General features: G+C 40.2%; 1 protein-coding gene across 1 annotated transcript in view; it reads right to left on the reverse strand.

Moving 5' to 3' along the window:
- UBL3 (ubiquitin like 3) overlaps positions 1-7,710 on the reverse strand; it is a 63,606-nt gene extending 55,896 nt beyond the window's left edge. The window contains exon 1 of the mRNA XM_004774812.2: positions 7,504-7,710. Coding sequence (XP_004774869.1) covers positions 7,504-7,530 — 27 coding nt within the window. The 5' untranslated portion in view covers positions 7,531-7,710. The remainder of the gene's footprint in view (positions 1-7,503) is intronic.
- Positions 7,711-20,020: the final 12,310 nt, after the last annotated feature.

Below are 20,020 nucleotides of genomic sequence, written 5' to 3' on the forward strand. Positions count from 1 at the left end.
TTAGCAATCAATAAGACAACCCATGCTCATTAAAATCATTCCAACCCAGAGATTACATAGTAGTTGGGGAAGGTATACAAAACAGGCGTCATCTCTACTCTACCAGGCTAGCTCAGACCAGCCAGTGGTGAATGCCTGGGGCAAGGAATCTAAGGTATTCTGCCTCAGGGATTTAGCTCAGGTATGGTAGGGGGAAAGAACTTCCCATGTTTATCACTATTGCCATCAGACCCAAATTCCTATCCTGGCTCTGCTTTTCACTAGCTTCTCTGACCTCCTTATCCCCTCTAAACCTAGACTGTGAGAAAGTAAAACTCACCTCTGCTGATAATCACACTGTGGTGTTTCTAAAAGACACAGACAAGGCCAACAGAAGACCAACAGGCAACAAAAATTTCTCCCATCACCACACTAGAGTTCCAAAATGACTTAGATCTGCCCCAGCCCCCTTCATTTCTCCTGCCTCCTGAACAAAGACCACTGACAGATCCAATTACTAAACCCACCTCCACTTCATGGCCCATAGTCCACAATCCAAAGCTAGTTTCTACTTTGCCTGGTTTCTCATTAGAATCATTCAGCACAACCCAAACCCTACCCCAAACTTTTTGCATTTCCTATTACTGAGGCTAGGCAAGGTTTTCTCAGGCGTGTGCTCTTCCTCACTACAGCAAGTCATTAACCTTCTTTGTTTCACTACCTCTGCATTCCTGGTGGTCCCCTCCTGACAGGCACTTGCAGCTTCTTTCCCTATATACCAACTGTATTTATCCAGGGTCATGGTGAGGATTAAATAAAATGTTATTGTGTAAAATGCCAAGCAGCTGCCTAGTATAGCAGCAAGTGCACAACAAATACTACCTTCTCTCTCCTATGTGCTCAAAATAAAGCTGTACATGTTAATTTTATTTTCTAAATCATCTACCTAGTTCTTCACTATCAAAAACCTACATTTCTGCAAAACAAAACACAGTTAAGAGCTAGAAAATAAGCCCTTCAAGTAAAGAGAACTCTAAGCAGCCAAAACAGACATGTTTAAGTCCATGAAACAAAGATTATGCACTTTACTATAGGGCAACTCCTGAAAATCCTACTTGGACACCATTTGATGTTCTTAATATACTTTAATAAACTTTGAAAATCTGCCTTCCACACCCACAGCAAATTAGAATTAGCAACTATAAATAGCTAGAGAGGAATAGGTAGGCATACTGACCACACAAAAATGTCAAGGCAGGAAACATTAAACCTAAATATCAAGCACAAAAACTTAAAATGCTCAAAAATCTGAAGTCATCTTATACAATGGCTTCTAAATTTTGTTTTATTATTTTTTTAAATAATAAAACAATTTAGAGAGAGAGAATACATATGTAGGGGGGTGGTGCGCAGAGGGAGAGTGAAAGAGCGTCCCAAGCAGACACTGGGTTGAGTGGGGAGCTTGACATGGGTTTTGATCTCAAGACCCTAAGATCATGACTTGCGCTGAAATCAAGAGTCAGATGCTTAACTGACTGAGCCACCCAGGTGCTCTTAATTTTTTTTTTTTTTTGAACACACCAACTATAAAATACTTGAGCATATACCTCCAATATATGTATATTCATTTGTAAATATTTTATAAATATTGTAAAACAAATACTAAAATAGAAATTAAAAGATTTTAATATTGTTTTAACTATTAACTATGTTAAATACTCGTTTGTTTTGATCTTAAAATCACTAAAAATGCTACTGCTATTAACGTTTTAAGTGAGAGCGCTATTATTCAATATGTCTCTTTATTTTTTCAAAATCTTGCTTTCCTAATTTGTGAAGTTCAACGTACTTTGATATTTTAAAAACTGTTGTTTAAGTCATAACTGAAAAACTTAGTTCACAAAGATGCACCGATCTTTACAGAAGAATATGTCACTTACTGTTTTACTAAATTGTATCACTCTTCTATTCTATCACCAAATATACACAAGTTTTTGTTAAAAGTCAGTTACCAGATGTCAGTGCTATGAAAATTTTATTTTTCCTGATGTCAGATATTTTTGAAAGCTTGGTAGAATGTGTTTCTAGGTTTCTAACAAATGGGTCCAAAGTCCACTGAAATTCTCCGTAAGATTTTTCAACAGACTGGAAATGTCTAAACATGTTTTCAAAATGTTCTCTCTATAACCTTAGTCTCTTCTGAAAAACAGATACTGTCTCACTTATTGATTAAAATGTCAATTTTGCCTTATAGAGACAACTTAGTGTTTGTTTTCTCAACAATATCTGCTAGGTAGCATAATATTGATAGCTTCTTGTCATCATGGAAAATATCAGCGTCTATAATATTCCTCTTTTGTGAAATAAAAATATGTAATTCAGCTTTGAGTTTTACTTGTTTTTTTTAGCAACTCTTTTAAACACTGACAGTGAACCTCTGCACCCTATCTCAATTCAAAGTATCACAGATTCTTTTAAAAAGCATTTTTTAAAGTAACTATATAATATACTGTAACAGAAAAACCACAAAAACTTTGAGAAAGTCATGTGCTACTGTTGGCCTCCACATTACAGAACTCACACAAGTTCCCTCAGCAAACCACACTTGTTGTAACCATCTGAATGTGGACCCAGAAAAGCCTCAAAGCCAATCCATGTATTAATACAAAAGCTTAATTCCTCTTTTTGGAGCAAAAAATAATAAATAGGAATTCTAATATTTTTATTCTCACATCTCAACTGACTTGCCTCATGTCACTTTGTAAATTTATTGACCCAGTAAAGGGGCATAAAGCTTCACAATCCATATTAAGTGCTCAGGATCTGAAGTTGTAGCTTATAGAATAATCATATGTTACACAGAGAAGTACTCAACGAAGAACATACATTGAACTGAATCAATATTACTCAAATGATGGCTCTAGGTCATCGAAAATAAGGTGAATTATGTGCAGTATATCATGCTCAAGTAAATAGGATAGTAGTCCTATTTGTTAGATTCGGGTGTTTCCAAAATAACCTTCATGAAATCAGAAAATTTACTGTTTCAGAATGATACTCCTCAGGGATTCCAGTTACCAGGAATTCTATAGACACTTTCAGCTTTTCCCCCAGAATGAGAGGAATTCTTAAAGAATATATTTAGGAAGCATATACTTGAGTTTCCTACAATATATCTACTGTTCCATATTAAGAAAATTAGAGCCATCAGTAACCAACCACTAATTTAAAAGAATTTCAAGATTTAATATTAAAAATACATTTTCCATATTCAAAGTAGTAACAGAAGCAGGCATCATACACTTCATAAAATCAGTAGTAGTAATAGGAAACAATATTTATTTTTTTACAATAAAGAGAGTAATGCTCCATGAGTTAAGAAACTCACTCACTGGCTTTTAAATGTCTGTTTTAAAAATCATGGGAGATGTAATATAAGACAGATATCCATATAAATTTGACACTGTATAAGAAGACTCTCAAACACACTGAGACAAAATGGTTCACACTCGAGGGCTAGAAATGAACTAAAAGCGATCTTCACAGGAGGGGGACATGAGCTGGAACAGGATTTAGAGCCAGAAAGCAAAAGGCATTCAAAGCTGAAGTAAATTGTCTTCTGTTTTCTTAATGAAAAACGTCTAATTCAGAACATAAAATGTAAGATATATTCAAGTAAAACAATTAGAAGAACATGCCATTTGAGCTATATTATTTATTAAATTGTTCATTGTCACAAGTTTACATAGGTAAACATATTATCTACCCTTTAGCTTCATAAAACTTCCCCACTTATATTTGAAATAAGAGCTCCAGCAAGAGAAAGAAAAATTAAAAGAAGCTATAAGTAAAGAGAATATCTGGGGCACTAGATCTTAATATATTCTTTCTTCAAAGTTAAAAATTTTCTTTTCTCTGGACCTTTTTCTAGCATGACATCGTCCCCTGGCATACTCTACATCTGTCACTTTACTTTAACTTGGAAAAATGATAAAAGTTCAATTTGAAAGGAAATTCATTTTAGTAATTTCCTGTCCACCAGAGGGCTCCCACATTTCTCCACAAATAAAAGAGATATAACATTACAAAAAAAATAATCATTAACCAACGAAAAAACTCAAATTCTCATTATTTATCCTTAACCCCAGACTAAAAATTGTTGTATCTATTACAATTTCTATATTAATAGCTTAAAAAGATACAGGGCTTTTCTTTGTTTTATGAATTAAAATGTTTCAAATACCAGAATTGCTTTGCTAATATTCTCACACTGTCAATTTCTTTTTTACATAGGGGCTTTCAATTTTATAAATATCATAAAATATAATTTTAGTTCAAAACTCTAAACAGTAGCTCAGATGTTTTCTATAATACTCCTATAAATAATTTATTTCTTGATAATTTTCCCAGTCCAGAAAACAAAATTAACCACCTTATCTATCCAGGCTTAGGCCTTACCATTAACAGAAAGAGTAAACATTTTCTTTCAGAAAACCTATAGTCATTAGCATAATTCGTCCTACAATTATCAACAATGAATACTGCCCCATCATGAATTATGATTTGGGCTGGAAAAAAAAAATAAAGGAAATGAATCATTTAAATACAATGTACTACAATGATATTCTCTTCAGTATTTTTATGGTTTTTTTTTTCCACAAGTAAGTTATTATACTGGAATGCTAGTATATCTTTTGGTTCAAACTCAATCACTTACAGCTAAAGAAAAACCAATATTTTATGTAAATACACTTATATATAGTACATATTTACAGAATGTTAATTGCTAAAGTACTAACTGTAAATTTTTTTAAAGAGTATAGCAATCCATTCACTAGGGGTGCCACTCCTCTCCAAAAAGATTAACTTGCTGAATTCAGGTTATAAAAAAAAAAAGAGAGACTCCTTATGGTACACAAGAACTTAACTGAATGTTTAGAAACAAATTTGAAATGGGAGTTGTATTTACAAAACAAAAAAAGATGCTAAAAAAATTGGTTTTAAAGTCAGTCACAATCATTGCCATATGAAGACTTTACCAAAAACTTCAATTGATTTAGCAATTACTGTAGCTCAACAATGAATTATCTCTAATGAAAAAATGACAGAGGTTATAATTTCACTGCCCCACCTCATCTCCCAACTAGGATTTTCCTATAGAAGGACAAGCACCATTAACATGTAAAAGGGCGTAACATTTGTTTCTACATAGCACAGACTGTCACCATTAGAAACTTGAACATTTTACTGCACATTGAAAAAATGTATGCATTCATACTTCCAAGAGTACATATCCTTATCAGTTAGGAGTTACGTTGCAAAAGAAACGTCAGCTTGTGGAAGGAGGTGGGGGTAGGGAGGCTAAGGTTGTTCAAGATTCAAAGTGCTGAAATGGTTCTTACTTTAAGTCATAAATGTAAACACAAACTGTCAATTACTGATACGAAGACTTTAACAAAACAAAAAGCATCTAATCAACAACTTTTAACCATATAATGTTATATTTCAAAAAGTGGAGAATCGCAGGCACTTCTCAAATAAAGGTACTTTTTAAGCAAAAATGCGATATAAGTAAGAGTAAATGAAGGCTTAAGAGGTTGTGACATAGGAAAAAAACCTCAAGACTTCCAACAAGTTGAGCAATTCGAAAATGAGACATAAAAAATACTCAGAACAATCTAATCTGAGCTGTAGATTAGACATACTCTGAAACAGCATCATCAGGGCATTATATGTTTATTACATAATACTGCTTTGCCCTTGCATATCACCTTTAATCAAGGGATCTCAAAGCACCACCGAATCAAGGCCTTAAAATACAGTCTAAAACAGAAATAGTTATATTTTATAATTGTACCTATTAATATAATCTTGCCACTACTTCCCATTCCCCTGTTCTGAACATTAGCTTCCGAACCTTCTTCTGACTTGGAAACAGTATTCCCCAAATCATTTCAATTTTTAACTGATGCTACGCACATTCCAGCTTTTCTTCATCACTGGGCCTAAAGAAAGTAGTGGCACTGTTTTAAAGACACAAATCTATTTCATTACAATTTCTATGACAGAATAGAGTGAACATGTCTTGCACCACCGACAATATAAAACGGAGACTTTAGAGAACAAATCTGTGCTGTAAGCGATTAGCCCCCCAAACACTCATCAGACAGGGGAAATAACATTTTCCAACTCAGTCCACACACCCTTCCAGGCAACTTCAAGCTTGGGGTAGAGGAAACCATGTCCAGCTTATCCTCAGTCGGTCAGGAGACTATTCTCCCATGTGCACACCAGGAGGGAAGGGAAAAACTAAAGGGGCAATTCACGAGTTTTAAGACTCAGGAAGGAGAGTGTAAGTTGCTGTGTGGCCACACAACAGAACACTGTGGTTCCTATACATTAAAATAGTACATCAAATGGCAAATCAAACGTAAGCAAAACGGCTTTAAACCAAGGTCAAAATATGCCATTTACAGCCAGTTAGGGTGGTTTTTAAGTCTGTAAATGAGGTTCGCTCCTACAGAAATTATCTGACGTTTAAAAATTTAATCGGTCAAGTTCAATTTTGTTTTTTCACTGGAATACACGAACACTCAAATACTAATGTTAACTTCAATTCTTCAGAGATCTTCCTGTTAATTGCATTATGTTTGTCCCTAGGACTGCAAAGTGAAATTTCAACTCACAAATCCACCACCTCCCCTCACTGTAAGCCTACAGGGTTCTGTTAGCCAACAGACTCAGAACATTAACAAACATTAACCTTTAGAAACAGAAAGAAAAGCATCAAGAAACAATAGTACTTTTTGTTTCAAGTTCTCAACATTCAAAGATCAAGGCTCAATACTGTGTTTTATTAGCTTTTAAAAGTCCAATGATGTAATACTACTAAATATCTGGTACTAAAAGTCCTGGAAAATCTTAAGTACCAATAGACGGTCAGTCTAGATTTCCAAAAATTCCAAAACATCTCAGTATTTCTGTTGCCAAGGTTGTTCACCCAGACATTTCAAAAAGCTCACAGCAAATTCTAGCAGACTTTTTCTTGAAGACATACACGTCCGTTTTCTTGAAAATATCAAGTTTGTCTCTACTGCATTAATGATCTCGTCAGTGTCAAAGAACAAGATTCCAGTTTCCCTGCCTACCTCTGTATGTAGTAGGGACACCCGTCCTCAGCTCTGCCTCCTGTCACTGACGTTTTCAGAAGCTTTACAAATGTTCAAAGATTTCTGGCAAAGAGGGAGATATTTTCTCCACTTCGACCTACACTGCCACATTTCCCCTACTTCTCCATTGTCTTTGATGATTTAGAAAACACAACCAAATGAGAAAAGCCATATTAAAAGCTGTACTTCCTAAGAGGGGGAACCAGAACCTCCTCCAACTTCTCCAAATCTCCCAGCACCGTGGCTTTTCAACAGTCCCCTGCAAACCTTCACCCCACGCCTGCATCTTTTCTGATTAAATAAGATTGGAAACCACAATTAAATCAAAGAATGTCGTAACTTATCCTTCACTTACCATATCTGCCGGGACATTACTGGACATCTTGCCGTTTGATATACACCCAGAGATGTTTACCGGGGGCAAAAACAAAAACAAAAAAAGCAACAACAAACAAAAAGGAGAACTCTTCAAGGTACAGCAATCAACCTTAACGATCTTGATTGGTTTGTGATGTGCCTTCCAAAAAATAAGTTATTTCGGAGCCAAATTGCCGGCCTGACCGAGGTTCCGAGCGAAGAGAACAATCCCCAGGAGCTGTGTGGCCGAAGCCGGAGAGAACTCCCGGGACGGTAGCAGCGGCAGCAGCAGCAGCAGCAGCCCCCGTCGTCGTCAGCGGCAGCAGCAGCCCCAGGACCGGCCGCACCAGGTAGACCCAGCCGAGTGACACACGGACATGGAGCGGGGTGGGAGGGGGTTAAATCCGCCTTCCTCCTTTCCCAGCCCGGCAGTGATTCACACTTGCTCCCGAGTCAAGTCCTCATTAAGCAGGAGGAAAATGCCCCAGCGTGGATGTACATAGATAACTATGTGGCTACACATGGACGCGTGAGCAGTGAGTGGCGGCCGCGCTGGAGCCGGCGGACGGCGCGGGGAAACAGCTCAACTCGCGCTGCCGGGGCTGGGAGCCGGGCCGCGGAAACCCGCGCTCAAGGGCATTTAACTACTTGGGAGCCGAAGCGAAAGCCCGGGGCGGCGAGCGCGGGGCGCGGGGCGTTCGGGCCGGGTGGGAGACCCCACGGCCCCTTGGGGCTCAGGCCGCGGGCGCCTCCGGGGAGCGTCGGGTCTCCTTGCGCATCGTCTCCGGTTTCTCCGCGCTCCTCTCTTGCCTCCGCCTCCCCCCCGCCGCCACCTTCCCCTCCCCTCCGACGCCGACTTCGGCTGGTCCCCGGAAGAGGCCGGGTCCTCCCTCTCCTCAGCCCGGGAATGGTTTCCTCTCGGAGCTTTGTCTCTCCTTCTCCTCCACTTTTCAGTCCCAAACGCCGCAGCCGCCTCCTGTCATCGCCTCTCAAGCCAACATGGCGGCGGCAGCTGCCTGAGCGAGCGCAAGTCGGGGACACGGGGAGAGCACGGCCCCTCCTCGCTGCCGCCGCCACCGCCCCCGCCTCTCCTCCCCACTGCTCGGACACCCAGTGCGTCACTACGGAGACCACCCTCGAGCATGATGGGAAGTGTAGTCGTGGCGGGGGGGGGGCGGCCTAACGCGTCCTAGCTGGACTCCTTAGCCACGCCCCTCTTAGCAACAGTTGCTAGGAAAGGAAAGCTTGCTTTAGCCAAGCTGCACCTAGGAGCTAGGTGATACCTGCTACCAGCAGTGCTGTGAGCGTGCGAATTATTTGGAGAAAATCATTCTGCACAGAGAAATTCCCTCATGCGCAATATACACACAGACTGAAAATACGGTTTACCTCCAAGCAGAATCATTCATTTTAATGACAGCATGCTCTCCACATCCTGCAATCTCAAAGCATTTTGTATAGTGATTTCATCTAGGTCTTTTCAACATTACATTTGGAGGATCAGAAGCAATCATTGATTTCCAATAAGGTCACAGAAGTTCAACAGGAACAAGGATCTCATTAAGGAGGGAGAATGTTTGAACATGTGTTTCTTGAAGACCTAGGTCCATAAAGCTACAATCTAGTTAATTGAAATCACCAAAAACTGTATTAGGTACAATAGTATATCAGGCCAAATCTATATCAGGAAATAGCTGCTACAAACTACATGGGGATTCACCAGTTTACCAGGCTAGCCCCTACATTCTATGTAACTCAAAATGTAATAATTATAAAAAATCCTACACACCCACAGTGATTAGCAAATAGCACAAAATCATACCATTAGTGAGACTATATTTAGATGAAGAATATGTCTATTCCAAATTTAGGAACAAAATTCAGAATCCACCAATGTCTATCTGAATCCATATTGAGATCTTGCAGGGCTTTGGCAGAATATTTTAGCAAGGGCAGTCTCAAGACACCTGTATGAGAATGCCAACGGATTTAGACTCTGAAAGCTAACCTACAGCTATGTGACCTCATATATAAAACAGTCTTGCTGCCTACCTTCCAGGGGTAAGGTAGGAGCAGTTGCAAGGATGAGTTAATGTGTGGGAAATAAATCACTTTGTAAGTAATAATGCATCATCTGATAGGAAATGTTACTACTCATTCATTCAGCAAACACATGATCCAGGCACTCTGCTAGGCACCAGTAAAAATGAATAATCCAGACACTGTCCTCAGGGAATTTGTTGTCTAGAAACCTATGTCATTCCCCACGGCAGTCTCTCCAGTCAGGTTTGTCTCATTAGGGTGGAAACTCACAGGAGTTTAGAGTATTTGCCTCTTGAGTAGCCCAGATGGAGACGTTCCAAGCGACCTACATCAGCCTGTGGTGAGTTAGGGTGGTAACCAGGAAGGAGGAGGATAGCTCAAATTCTCAGAGAAACCAGAGGAGAGAAAAAAAGAGAGAAAGAGAGAGAGAGAGAGGCCCAAATCTCACAATTAGGCTTCAGGACTTGGTGTAGAAATTTCCAGATCTACAGCTACATGATTTTCCATGGCCTCTCATACTTGGTTGCTCATTCCCTACCATTAGCAACCACAGGCCCTCCCCACCAGCCCTCCTGGAAATAAGGACAGTTGAAAATGCTTCAGTTGACAATGAGTTCCAAAGGAATACTGGAACACATTTGGAAGGCTTTCACTCACAAAGTTAGTTATCCTCTGCTCCCTTAACCCCAACTTTTATCCAATGACTTCCTTGGTCAAGCCCGTGCTGGGCCTAAATGCTACAGGAAGCAGAGGATTGCAAGACTTGCAGAAGCTGCAGCCCCCACTTCCTCTGCAACTCTCCAACAGCCAGACAGCAAGGGGCATTGTGACCACCACGGCCAGCCCAGGACCTTGGCATTGATGACCCATGATGTTGCTGTTTGTTGCCAGTTGCCCCTGTCTCCACTACATAAACACCACATCCTTCAAAAGTAAGATCCCTGCACCTAGCTGTGTTTCCAGTCATTCTTCTATGAGGGGCTGAGATATGATTTTCAGTAAAACTTGTTATGACTCTTCCCCAATGTAATTAAGGCATCAGGGGGCATTATTGAACACAGTTTCCATTTTTCCCCCACTATACTCTTTTCCTCTCTGCTTTCTAGCTCAGGCAGATGTGAAGGGAGGCTGAAGAAAGAGCCCAGTTGCCCTCAGTGGAGAGCAGTAATCTCTCCAGATACTATTTGTCTATCATAAGCATCAATTTGAAGAAAGTGAGGGACAGCATTTTTGTAGCAAGACAAAGAACTTCCCAGAAAATCAAGACCTGATTCTGTCATGAATTAGTTATGTGACCTTTGACAACACACTCTGCTTACCTGACCCTCAATTTCTTCATCTGAGGAGGTAAGACCAAATCTCTCAGGTTCCTTCTAAGAGTCTATGAGTGTTGAGTGACACCTATGGCATGTTAAAAATATCTTCCCCAGGTGATTGCTCATGAGTATGAGGAGGGCTTGGGGGGAATTGGGGTGGGTGATGAAAATGTTTTAAAATTAGATTATTGTGGGGCACCTGGGTGGCTCAGTGGGTTAAGCCTCTGCCTTCGGCTCAGGTCATGATGTCAGGGTCCTGGGATCGAGCCCTGCATCAGGCTCTCTGCTCAGCAGGGAGCCTGCTTCCCCTTCTCTCTCTCTGCCTACATGTGATCTCTCTGTGAAATAAATAAAATTTTTAAAAAATCTTTAAAAAATTAGATTATTGTGATGGTTGCACAACTCCGTATGTATACTGAAAACCATTAAGTTGTACACTTTAAATTGGCAAATTAATTTTTTTATTTTCAATTATGGTAGAATATACGTAATATTAACCATCGTAACCTCCTTTAGGTACACAATTCAGTGGCACTCTATACATTTATTCTGGGGTACTGCCATTGCCACCATCCGTGCACAGAACTCTTTCATCTTACAGAATCCAAGCTCCATTCCCACTGAACAACTCCCCATTCCGTCCTCTTTCCAGCCCCTGGCAACCACCATTCTACTTTTTGACTCTATTAATTTGGCTGCTCTTGTACCTTATATAAGCAGAATCATACAGTAACTTTCCTTTTGTCACTGGCTTATTTTGCTTGACATAATGTCTTTAAGGTCCATCCTGTATAGCATGTGTCAGAATTTCCTTCCTTTTTAAAACTGAATAAATATTCCATTGTAGGTATTTATCCATCCATCCGTTATGGACATATGAGTCGCTTCCACCTTTTGGCTATTGCAAAATGCATGAATTTTATAATATGTAAATTGTATCTCAATGAAGCCGTTAAAACTGTTTCTCCCCCATCTGCCATGTAAAGGGTCTGAAATGATTCCCATCTTAAGATCATTCCTTAAGGGCCTTCTCAAGCCAACTCATGAATTTTAACTAGACAGAAGTATTACTTTCTGTGAGACCAGTAACCTTTAATCAAGTATTACTGGGGCTGATTATCTCATTATTCCGTCCGGTCTCAGTTATTAAAGATCCGGGACTAGGAAAATGCCACAAGAGGCAAAGGAAGGTCAGCAACAATGCTTGGGGGCAGGGGGTGTTAGGGCCAAGGAGGCACGGACACAACAGGACTGCCGGAAATGGAAGGAAGCAAGAGCACTGAAGACAACCTTTGCCACCTCTGTCCAACTTTGCCCAAGGCAGGTCTGGTCCTCTTTAGTTCCAGTGGAGGAATCATTTCAATAGTTCATTTTGTAAGTTAGACATTTTTTTTTCTCTTGAGACAATCTACAGGAAGCCCCCTAATATCAATGTAAAGACCACTAATGTAGAAGAGGGTCTCAAGAAATGTTAATTCCCTGCCGCAACCGTCCAAGGTCTTTTCTCCGAAAGCAGAAATCATTTGTTTACTGATTTAGTGAGTCTTTAGTCTTTACTCTTGCAGGAGCAGAATGAACGTCTGTGTTCCTCTGGTTTGAGAATTGTGATCTGAAGGAGTTTGGGATCTGAAGAGCAGAATTGAATCGTGTATATCATGGAAATAGATGGGACACTCCGGCTGACTTAATTTTACTCCCAGGAGCCCCCCTACACACACTGCAAAAATGGCCCGCCCTTTTAACCTTACACTTCCCTAATCAGAGATTCTCAGTATGATCCTCATAAGAGTTACGAGGACCCATTTAAAAAGACAAGTGCCTGAGCCTTATCCTAGCACAACTAAGACAGACTTTCCAAGGCTAGACCTGGAGCTGGTATTTTTTCAAAGCTCCCCCAAGTAATTCTCATGTGCAACCATGATAGAAACACAAGGTAAGCCAGATACCTTCCCATCCAGCTTCCCTCCTTTTTCCCCATCAGGTTCGCTTTATAGGACTGATAACCTGGAGATACCGTGATTTGTCCAGGTGGCCTTTGGCCGCAGACATAGTGGTTTAAGGAATAATCTTTCACACTTGTCTCTCACACCCCCTGCCCCACCCCACTGTAATCATTAGCAACCAGGGCATTGACCTCACCTCTGATAGCCTCAGTCTCTCTCTTTCAATACATTGCTCTCGTTTGCTCAGAGTCTAGGAAGAGATAGAGACAGATAATGTGAAATTAAAATACCATGTGATGAGCTGTAGGAATAAGCACTGGGCACTTGGTAAGCACGTAGGCAACGAGGCAAATTCAGCAGTGAGGTATCTGGGGTTGAACCAGGTGAAGGCCCGTTGAGCAAGCCGGGTGGTTGAGAAGAGAATGCATGGGTCAAGACCTGGCTAGAGGCTGAGGGGTGCAGGCAGAGGAGGTGAGTGAGGTTCAGGTTGCTGCTTCGGAGTAGGGGTGGGGTGGGACTAGAGAAACTGGAGGCCAATCCCCAAGGACTTTGCCATTTAGGCTAAGTAAGCAGTTGGGATTTACTGTGAGAGCAAGTGGAGCCAATGGAAGTGTCATGATAATATTTGTTTTCATAGAAAAATGAGAAAGCCCTTAAAGTCTGATGGTAACTTTTGTCTGTATTGAGTTAGTTGTCCTGTTATGTGACCTCTTGGATCCACATAATTTAAAAGCTCTTCAGGGGTCTTGGAGCTTGTCAAACCTGCCAACTCTTCATTTCACAGATCAGGAAGACACTAGTTTCATGGGAGACCAGAACCAACTCCTTAAATAGTGCTTGTTCGACTACTCCCTGTTCTGCCAACAAAGTTCCACAAAAACAAATTCTTTCAGTCATCCCACTACATGATACATATTCAACCCAGGATGTATTTTCTCTAGGCTTTTTTTTTTAATATTCCATAAATGTGAGATTATATAGTATTTTTCTTTCTCTTGACATTTTCTTTTATTCCATTGTAGGTATTCTAAAACTAAGTCCTTTGTAAATATATTCCCCAGTTTAGCTTGCCTTCTCATTTTCTTAACAATATCTTTTGATACGCATGATTGTTTCCATTTGATGAAATCTTAGTTACCAGTATTTTTCTTCAATGATATTCTGTCTCCCTACTTACCTCCAGGACATGAAGATATTATCTTGTGTTCCCTATTTTGTTTCCGCTCTTATATTTATGTTATTATTTATTTTTATAGTTGTTCTAGCACTGTTTGATGACCAAACTTTTCTTTTTCTATTGAATTTATTTGGTAACTTTGTTTAAAATCAACTGACTCTATGAGAATAAGTCCATTCCTGGGCTCGGCTGCATTGGTCTATCCCATTGAACTCTTTGTCTATCCAAGTCTTGAAGTCAGGCAGTATATGTCTTCTAGATCTGTTCTCTTCTGTGATTGTTTTGGCATTCTAGATGCCTAGTATTTCCGTATAAACTTCAGAGTAGACTTGTCAATTTCTATTTTTAAAAAGCAGTCTGCTGCTATTGAGGTTCCATGGGTTCTATAAGTCAATATGGGAAGAAGTGACATCTCAACACTATTGAGTTTCTGCTCCATGAACATGATACCCCTCTCCATTTGTTTAGGTCTTCTTTAATTGCTCCCAGTCATGTTTGATAGTTCTTAGTACAAACATTCTACATGTCTTTTATGGAACTTATTCTTGAGAATTTTATTTATTACTGACACTATTAGAAATGAATTTTTAAAAAATTTCCCAGTTATTTATTAGCAGTATGTAGAAATACAGTTAGTTGGTTTTTTATATGTTGACCTTGTATTCTGAGAACCTTGCTAAACCTCTGTTTTAGTTCTCGTGGTGTTTGTTTGTTTTACTTCTTTAGGACTTCTACGTAAACCATCAGGTTGTCTGCTATTTCTAAAATAAAGAGTAATATCAATATTCAGGAAATTAGAAAAACTATTCTAATTTCCAGAAGTTCAGGAAATTAGAAAAACTATTTTCACTTTTTATGTATTTCCTTCCAGGTTTCAGGTTACATGACTTTCTATATTTATGGCATACATATATTTTTCTTGTAATACTAAATAATATTAAATATTATTCTTATAATATTACCTTGTAATATTATTCTTGTAATACTAAATAAAAATTCATTTTTTAAGCATTACAAAATGTACATGTTTTCAAATGGCTACCTAACCTTCCTATTCCTCACTTTTAAATGAGGAATCAGTATGCTACAATTTAGGAAATCATTTTTTTTTTAGGAACATACAGAGAGTTGTTCCCAGTTATTTGGTTTCTGTGCATGTAAACCTTTCTGCATTTTGAATTACTTGTTCAGTACAGAGTCCAGATACTATTATTACCAAGTCAAATTCTGTGAGCTTTCCTGCGGTTCCTAAACTACAGGGCCAAGTTCTTTCCCTGCTCAGAAAGCTACCTATGAATGAGAACACTGAGCACATTAATACCTCCAGCCCTTACATGTATCTATAGCTAGACCTACCTGTTTCTGGTCCAATACATATGCCCTTGACACAGCCCCAGTGCACAATGGTGGCAGGGAGAGGTATGAGCCCCTCTTGGATAATGTCATCAGTTCCCCCCGACTCTAAGGAAAGGTACACTCCAAGTAAAAAAGATACACTCCATATATAAAACAAAACAAAACAAAAAAAACCCACTACAAATTGCATAGCAAACACAGCTTTATACCCACACCCACACCCATTCCAACCAGATAGAAAACCCCTCATATTTAGACACTGGGGAGCTGGCCCTGGCTATCTTTGCTAATTTATTAAGCTAAACAAACAAACAAACAACACAAAAATAAACAAACAAAAAACCCCTATGCTTTGTGGTTATTCATTTTGCACTTCAAAGATTTCAATCTCTTTTCTTTTCTTTTCCTTTAAGATTTTATTTATTTATTTGAGAGAGAGAAAGAGAGTGTGCTCAAGAGAGAACACAGCAGGATGAAGAGCAGAGGGAGAGGGAAAGCAGACTTGCTGCCCAGCGGGGAGCCCTATGGGGAATTCAATCCAGGACCTCTGAGATCATGACCCGAGCCCATGGTAGACAGCCAACCGACTGAACCACGCAGGTGCCCCTTCAGTCTTTTTTCTGTGCCTAAGAAATAAACATTTTTGAAGGACTGACTTAAGAAAGCAGAAACAGGGACGCCTGGGTGGCTCAGTTGGTTGGACAACTGCCTTTAGCTCAGGTCATGATCCCAGCGTCATGGGATCGAGTCTCACATCGGGCTCCTTGGCCCGCAGGGAGCCTGCTTCTCCCTCTGACTCTGTCTGCCTGTGCTCGCTCTCGCTTGCTCTCTCTGACAAATAAATAAATAAAATCTTAAAAAAAAAAAAAAAAAAAAGCAGAAACAGAGCAGCGAATGCGGTAATGTCTGGGGCAGGTATAGGACGAGGCCCAGCAGGCCTGCTTCACAGCTGGGGCATCTGTTGACCCGTCCCTGATGTGGGGTGAAATGAGGGTCCTCTCCATCCCACTGGACATGGGAGAGAGATGCAGGACGCAACACAAGGACAGCAGCAGGACTTCCATTCACCTGCTAGTTCCTCAGAAGACCACTCATTTGAGAGCTTGCTTTTGGACTGTACACTCACTTTCTCAACCCTAAAGGGTCATCTTAGGACAAATATAAATTTGATGAAATTCTGAAGTTATGTTCCAAAAACATACTGACATAACACAGTGTCTGGGCCACCGCATCAGGGATGGAGGAGACCGCACCAAGTTTTGCTACAGATTAGCAGCTTTGTTATTCATCTCATAGTCTACATCCACCTTTCCCTCTGTGCGCTGGGTCTCCACCTACCCCAGCTACCAACTCCTGAAGGGCCAGAGCTGGGATGTACTCATCTTTATAGCGCAGAGCCTGACAGAGATCTATAGTACCCCCCAAAACTTGTCCATGCATACTTTGAAGAGATGAACTTTCCTACTCCTGTCATTTCTGTAAAATCAGGGATGATCTGATCATATTATCCTCAGACCTAAAGTGTGTCTCATTCACACAGAAATGATACTAAAGGCTTAACTCATTTGCTCTTCCATGATTAAGAGTATACACCAACAGAAAAGAAGACAATTTCTGTGTGAAGGCTGGGATTCACTTTTGACAAAAAACAAAATATATTTTTTAACAGTAACATATTTGTAGCTCTGTCTTTCTTTCAACATTCAACAATATGAATTGGGCAGTCTAAGAATTCATCAGCCACCAGAAAAGTAGTACTTGTGTTCTGCCTCCTACTAATGTCCTACAATGCTTTCCTTCTTGACCTGACCCTACTTTTGCTCACCTATTGAAGATCCAGAGCTAAAACTAGAAGGACCTAGAGTTGTTATCATCTCCATCTTTTTTAACAAATGAAGCAATAAAACCTTCTTGATAAGCAGCCACAGTTTCTCTATAATTTTCAAATATGCATAAGAATGAGTTTCCTCCTAGATGTTCCAAGAAACAAAGAGACGAAATGGTTCCTAGTGACATTATGTAATTGTTGAATTATTTTATGATTTTGAGTTAGGTTATGACAAACACACCAAGGGAGCATAAGATGTGTTATTGAATTTGTATCATAAAACACATTATTCTTGGTTTTCATTCTCATACAAATCAGCCCATCATCATAGAGTTATTCAATGAAAAAAAATTTTTAAGGACAAAAGTAGTAAAAATCTATCCAAGTAAAAAAATCCCAGGGTGTCTGGGGGGTTTAATTCACTAAGCATCTGCCTTTGGCTCAAATCATGATCCAGGGTCCTGGGATGCAGTCCAGTATTGGGGTCCCTGTTCAGTGAGGAGTCAGCTTCTCCCTCTCCCTCTTGTGCTCTCTCTCAATTAAATAAATAAAATCTTTAAAAAAAACCCAACAAATTAAAATCTTAAATCAGCATTATATTCCCATCGGTGTTGACAAGAGAACTCTCCTTACCACTAACCTTGTGGCATGAACTGTAAATTCAATTTATTTTTTACCCCAGTAACCTCTACTATTAGTCATTTTTTGACACTAGTTTTTTTGAGTGATTGATCCATAATTATCCCACACTGTCGTAATTGTTTTCCTATTTACCAAGGGAGACAGTGACATTGTCTATCAACAAACATGTTGTGTATTATATTAATATTTAAGAGAGCAGAATAACAAATTGGAGAGATTTCTCCAAAGCCCTGTGTTTGCTCCTGAATGTTTCCAGTGTGCCCTGCATTACCAGGGAGCTCACCACAGCTGGAGAAGGACCAGAGCCAGAGAGCGGCCTCTGTCATCGCAGAGCCACTTCTTGATCAGGCCTTACTGGGCAAAGGCCCACATGGCTGGATTTTATGACCATGTTTCCTAAACCGAATGATCCGGTTCTCGCATGCTTCTTCGAGCATGCCCACCAGAAACCTCACAGAGCATCCAGAGCCTGGCCGTCTCAAAGGGCTAGCAACCATCAAAGCACCGATTCCCTCTTTAACAGTGCCTCTAGTCCCACGGGCCAGCAGCCTTCGCATCAGATTACTGTCTCATCTCTTTTGGGGGTCTCAGTGGTCATTTGTATCATAATGACAACTTTTGGTTAATGCCGCAGATAAAAGGAGAAGACCTAAAATGAACTTAAATCAACAAATTGTAATGACAGAGAGCAGGAGGAAGATAACCTAGTGGATATGAGTGTGAGCCCTGAATTTAAATAAGGGTTCTGCCATTTCCTAGGTGTGTGAACTTGGATGAGTTACTGGATTTTCTCATCAATTAAAAAAAAGGGAGAGTCATAAAAATACAAAAGTGCGTACGTTTACAATGTTACGCTAAAATTTAGATCTAAAATAGAACTCTTGCTAGCACATAGTAAGCTCTCAGTAATAAGCTGCTGTTGTAATGACAAAGGAATAGGATAGACACTTTCAATCATTCGTGGTGTAGAACTGTCTCACACTATTATGCTGCTGGGCTAACATTTTCATAGCCATAGTAACAGGAATAAATTCCCTTCTTTTAGGGCACATGTTTTCAGCTAGTGGTTCATGCTTAGCTCAGATCTACCCACACTGTCTGCCTTTTATTACGGAGACCAATGGAAACACCTATGGGAAAAGATTGACCTCAGAGCTAACAGACTGAAAAGCAAATTGAACATGAATCTGAATGCTGACCTCTAATCCCGTGGCTGCTCACTTCCCAGAGGAAAGGGTCAAGCAAGAAATCTCACAAACTTACATCCAGCCCATGACCTGTTAACATCTACATTTACTCTCACCTCATGGCTCTCCTGCGCCGGGGGAAGCCCTGTGGCCCTCCTCCTACCTACCCAGAGCCACTCCCTCTGTCTCCAGAACTTTGTTCCAACAAATAACACTTCTCTCTTCTGCTTCTCCCTCTCAAGTTTCTTCTACCTAGGATGACCATATAATGTGTTGTCCTAACCTGGAAAAGCTAGAGGAAAGGGGACCTTGCTGACAATTTTCCAGGGAGCCGGGACTATCCCAGGCAAACTCTCCTTTACCATGGTAATATGCTTACATCTCTTCCATCTTAATAATTAATTAATTAATTAAAAGAGTCTCCTTGTTCCTCAGTACTCTTTTTAACTCCTAACTATCTTTTTTTATAAGACTTTTTTTTTTAGATTTCTTATTTATTTATTGTCAGAGAGAGAGCACAAGCAGGCAGAGTCGCAGGCAGAGGCAGAGGGAGAAGCAGGCTCCCCGCTGGACAAGGAGCCCGATGCAGGACTCAATCCCAGGACCCCGGAATCACCACCTGAGCCAAAGGCAGCAGCTTAACCGACTGAGCCACCCAGGCGCCCCACTCCTAACTATCTTTTTTCCCTTATCATCAGCTTCTCTAAAGTATACGGGAGTGTGTCCTGTGTACTCCGTCTAACCCTCACTCAGGGCTGTGGTGTGGGGCTGTCTCAACCTCACAAGAGTGACTCCTCTTGTAATGAAGGTGACACACATTTTTCAAGATGACACATGATAGCCTTATCCATGCCAGTGTGGCATTCGTCCTTTTTGCTTTCCCTCCTCCTTCCCCCAGACTCTTGAGCTAAGATACTGAACTGCCAAATACCGTGGACGAATTTCAGGCCTGGTCATCCTTGACCAGGTCTCTGAGTCCTTGACATAATGGCTGCTCCTTTGCTCTTGTACGGGTTTGGCATC

The sequence above is a fragment of the Mustela putorius genome, unplaced genomic scaffold (assembly GCF_011764305.1).
Source record: "Mustela putorius furo isolate JIRA1106 unplaced genomic scaffold, ASM1176430v1.1 tig00003942_pilon_pilon_pilon, whole genome shotgun sequence".
Classification (NCBI taxonomy): Eukaryota; Metazoa; Chordata; class Mammalia; order Carnivora; family Mustelidae; genus Mustela; species Mustela putorius.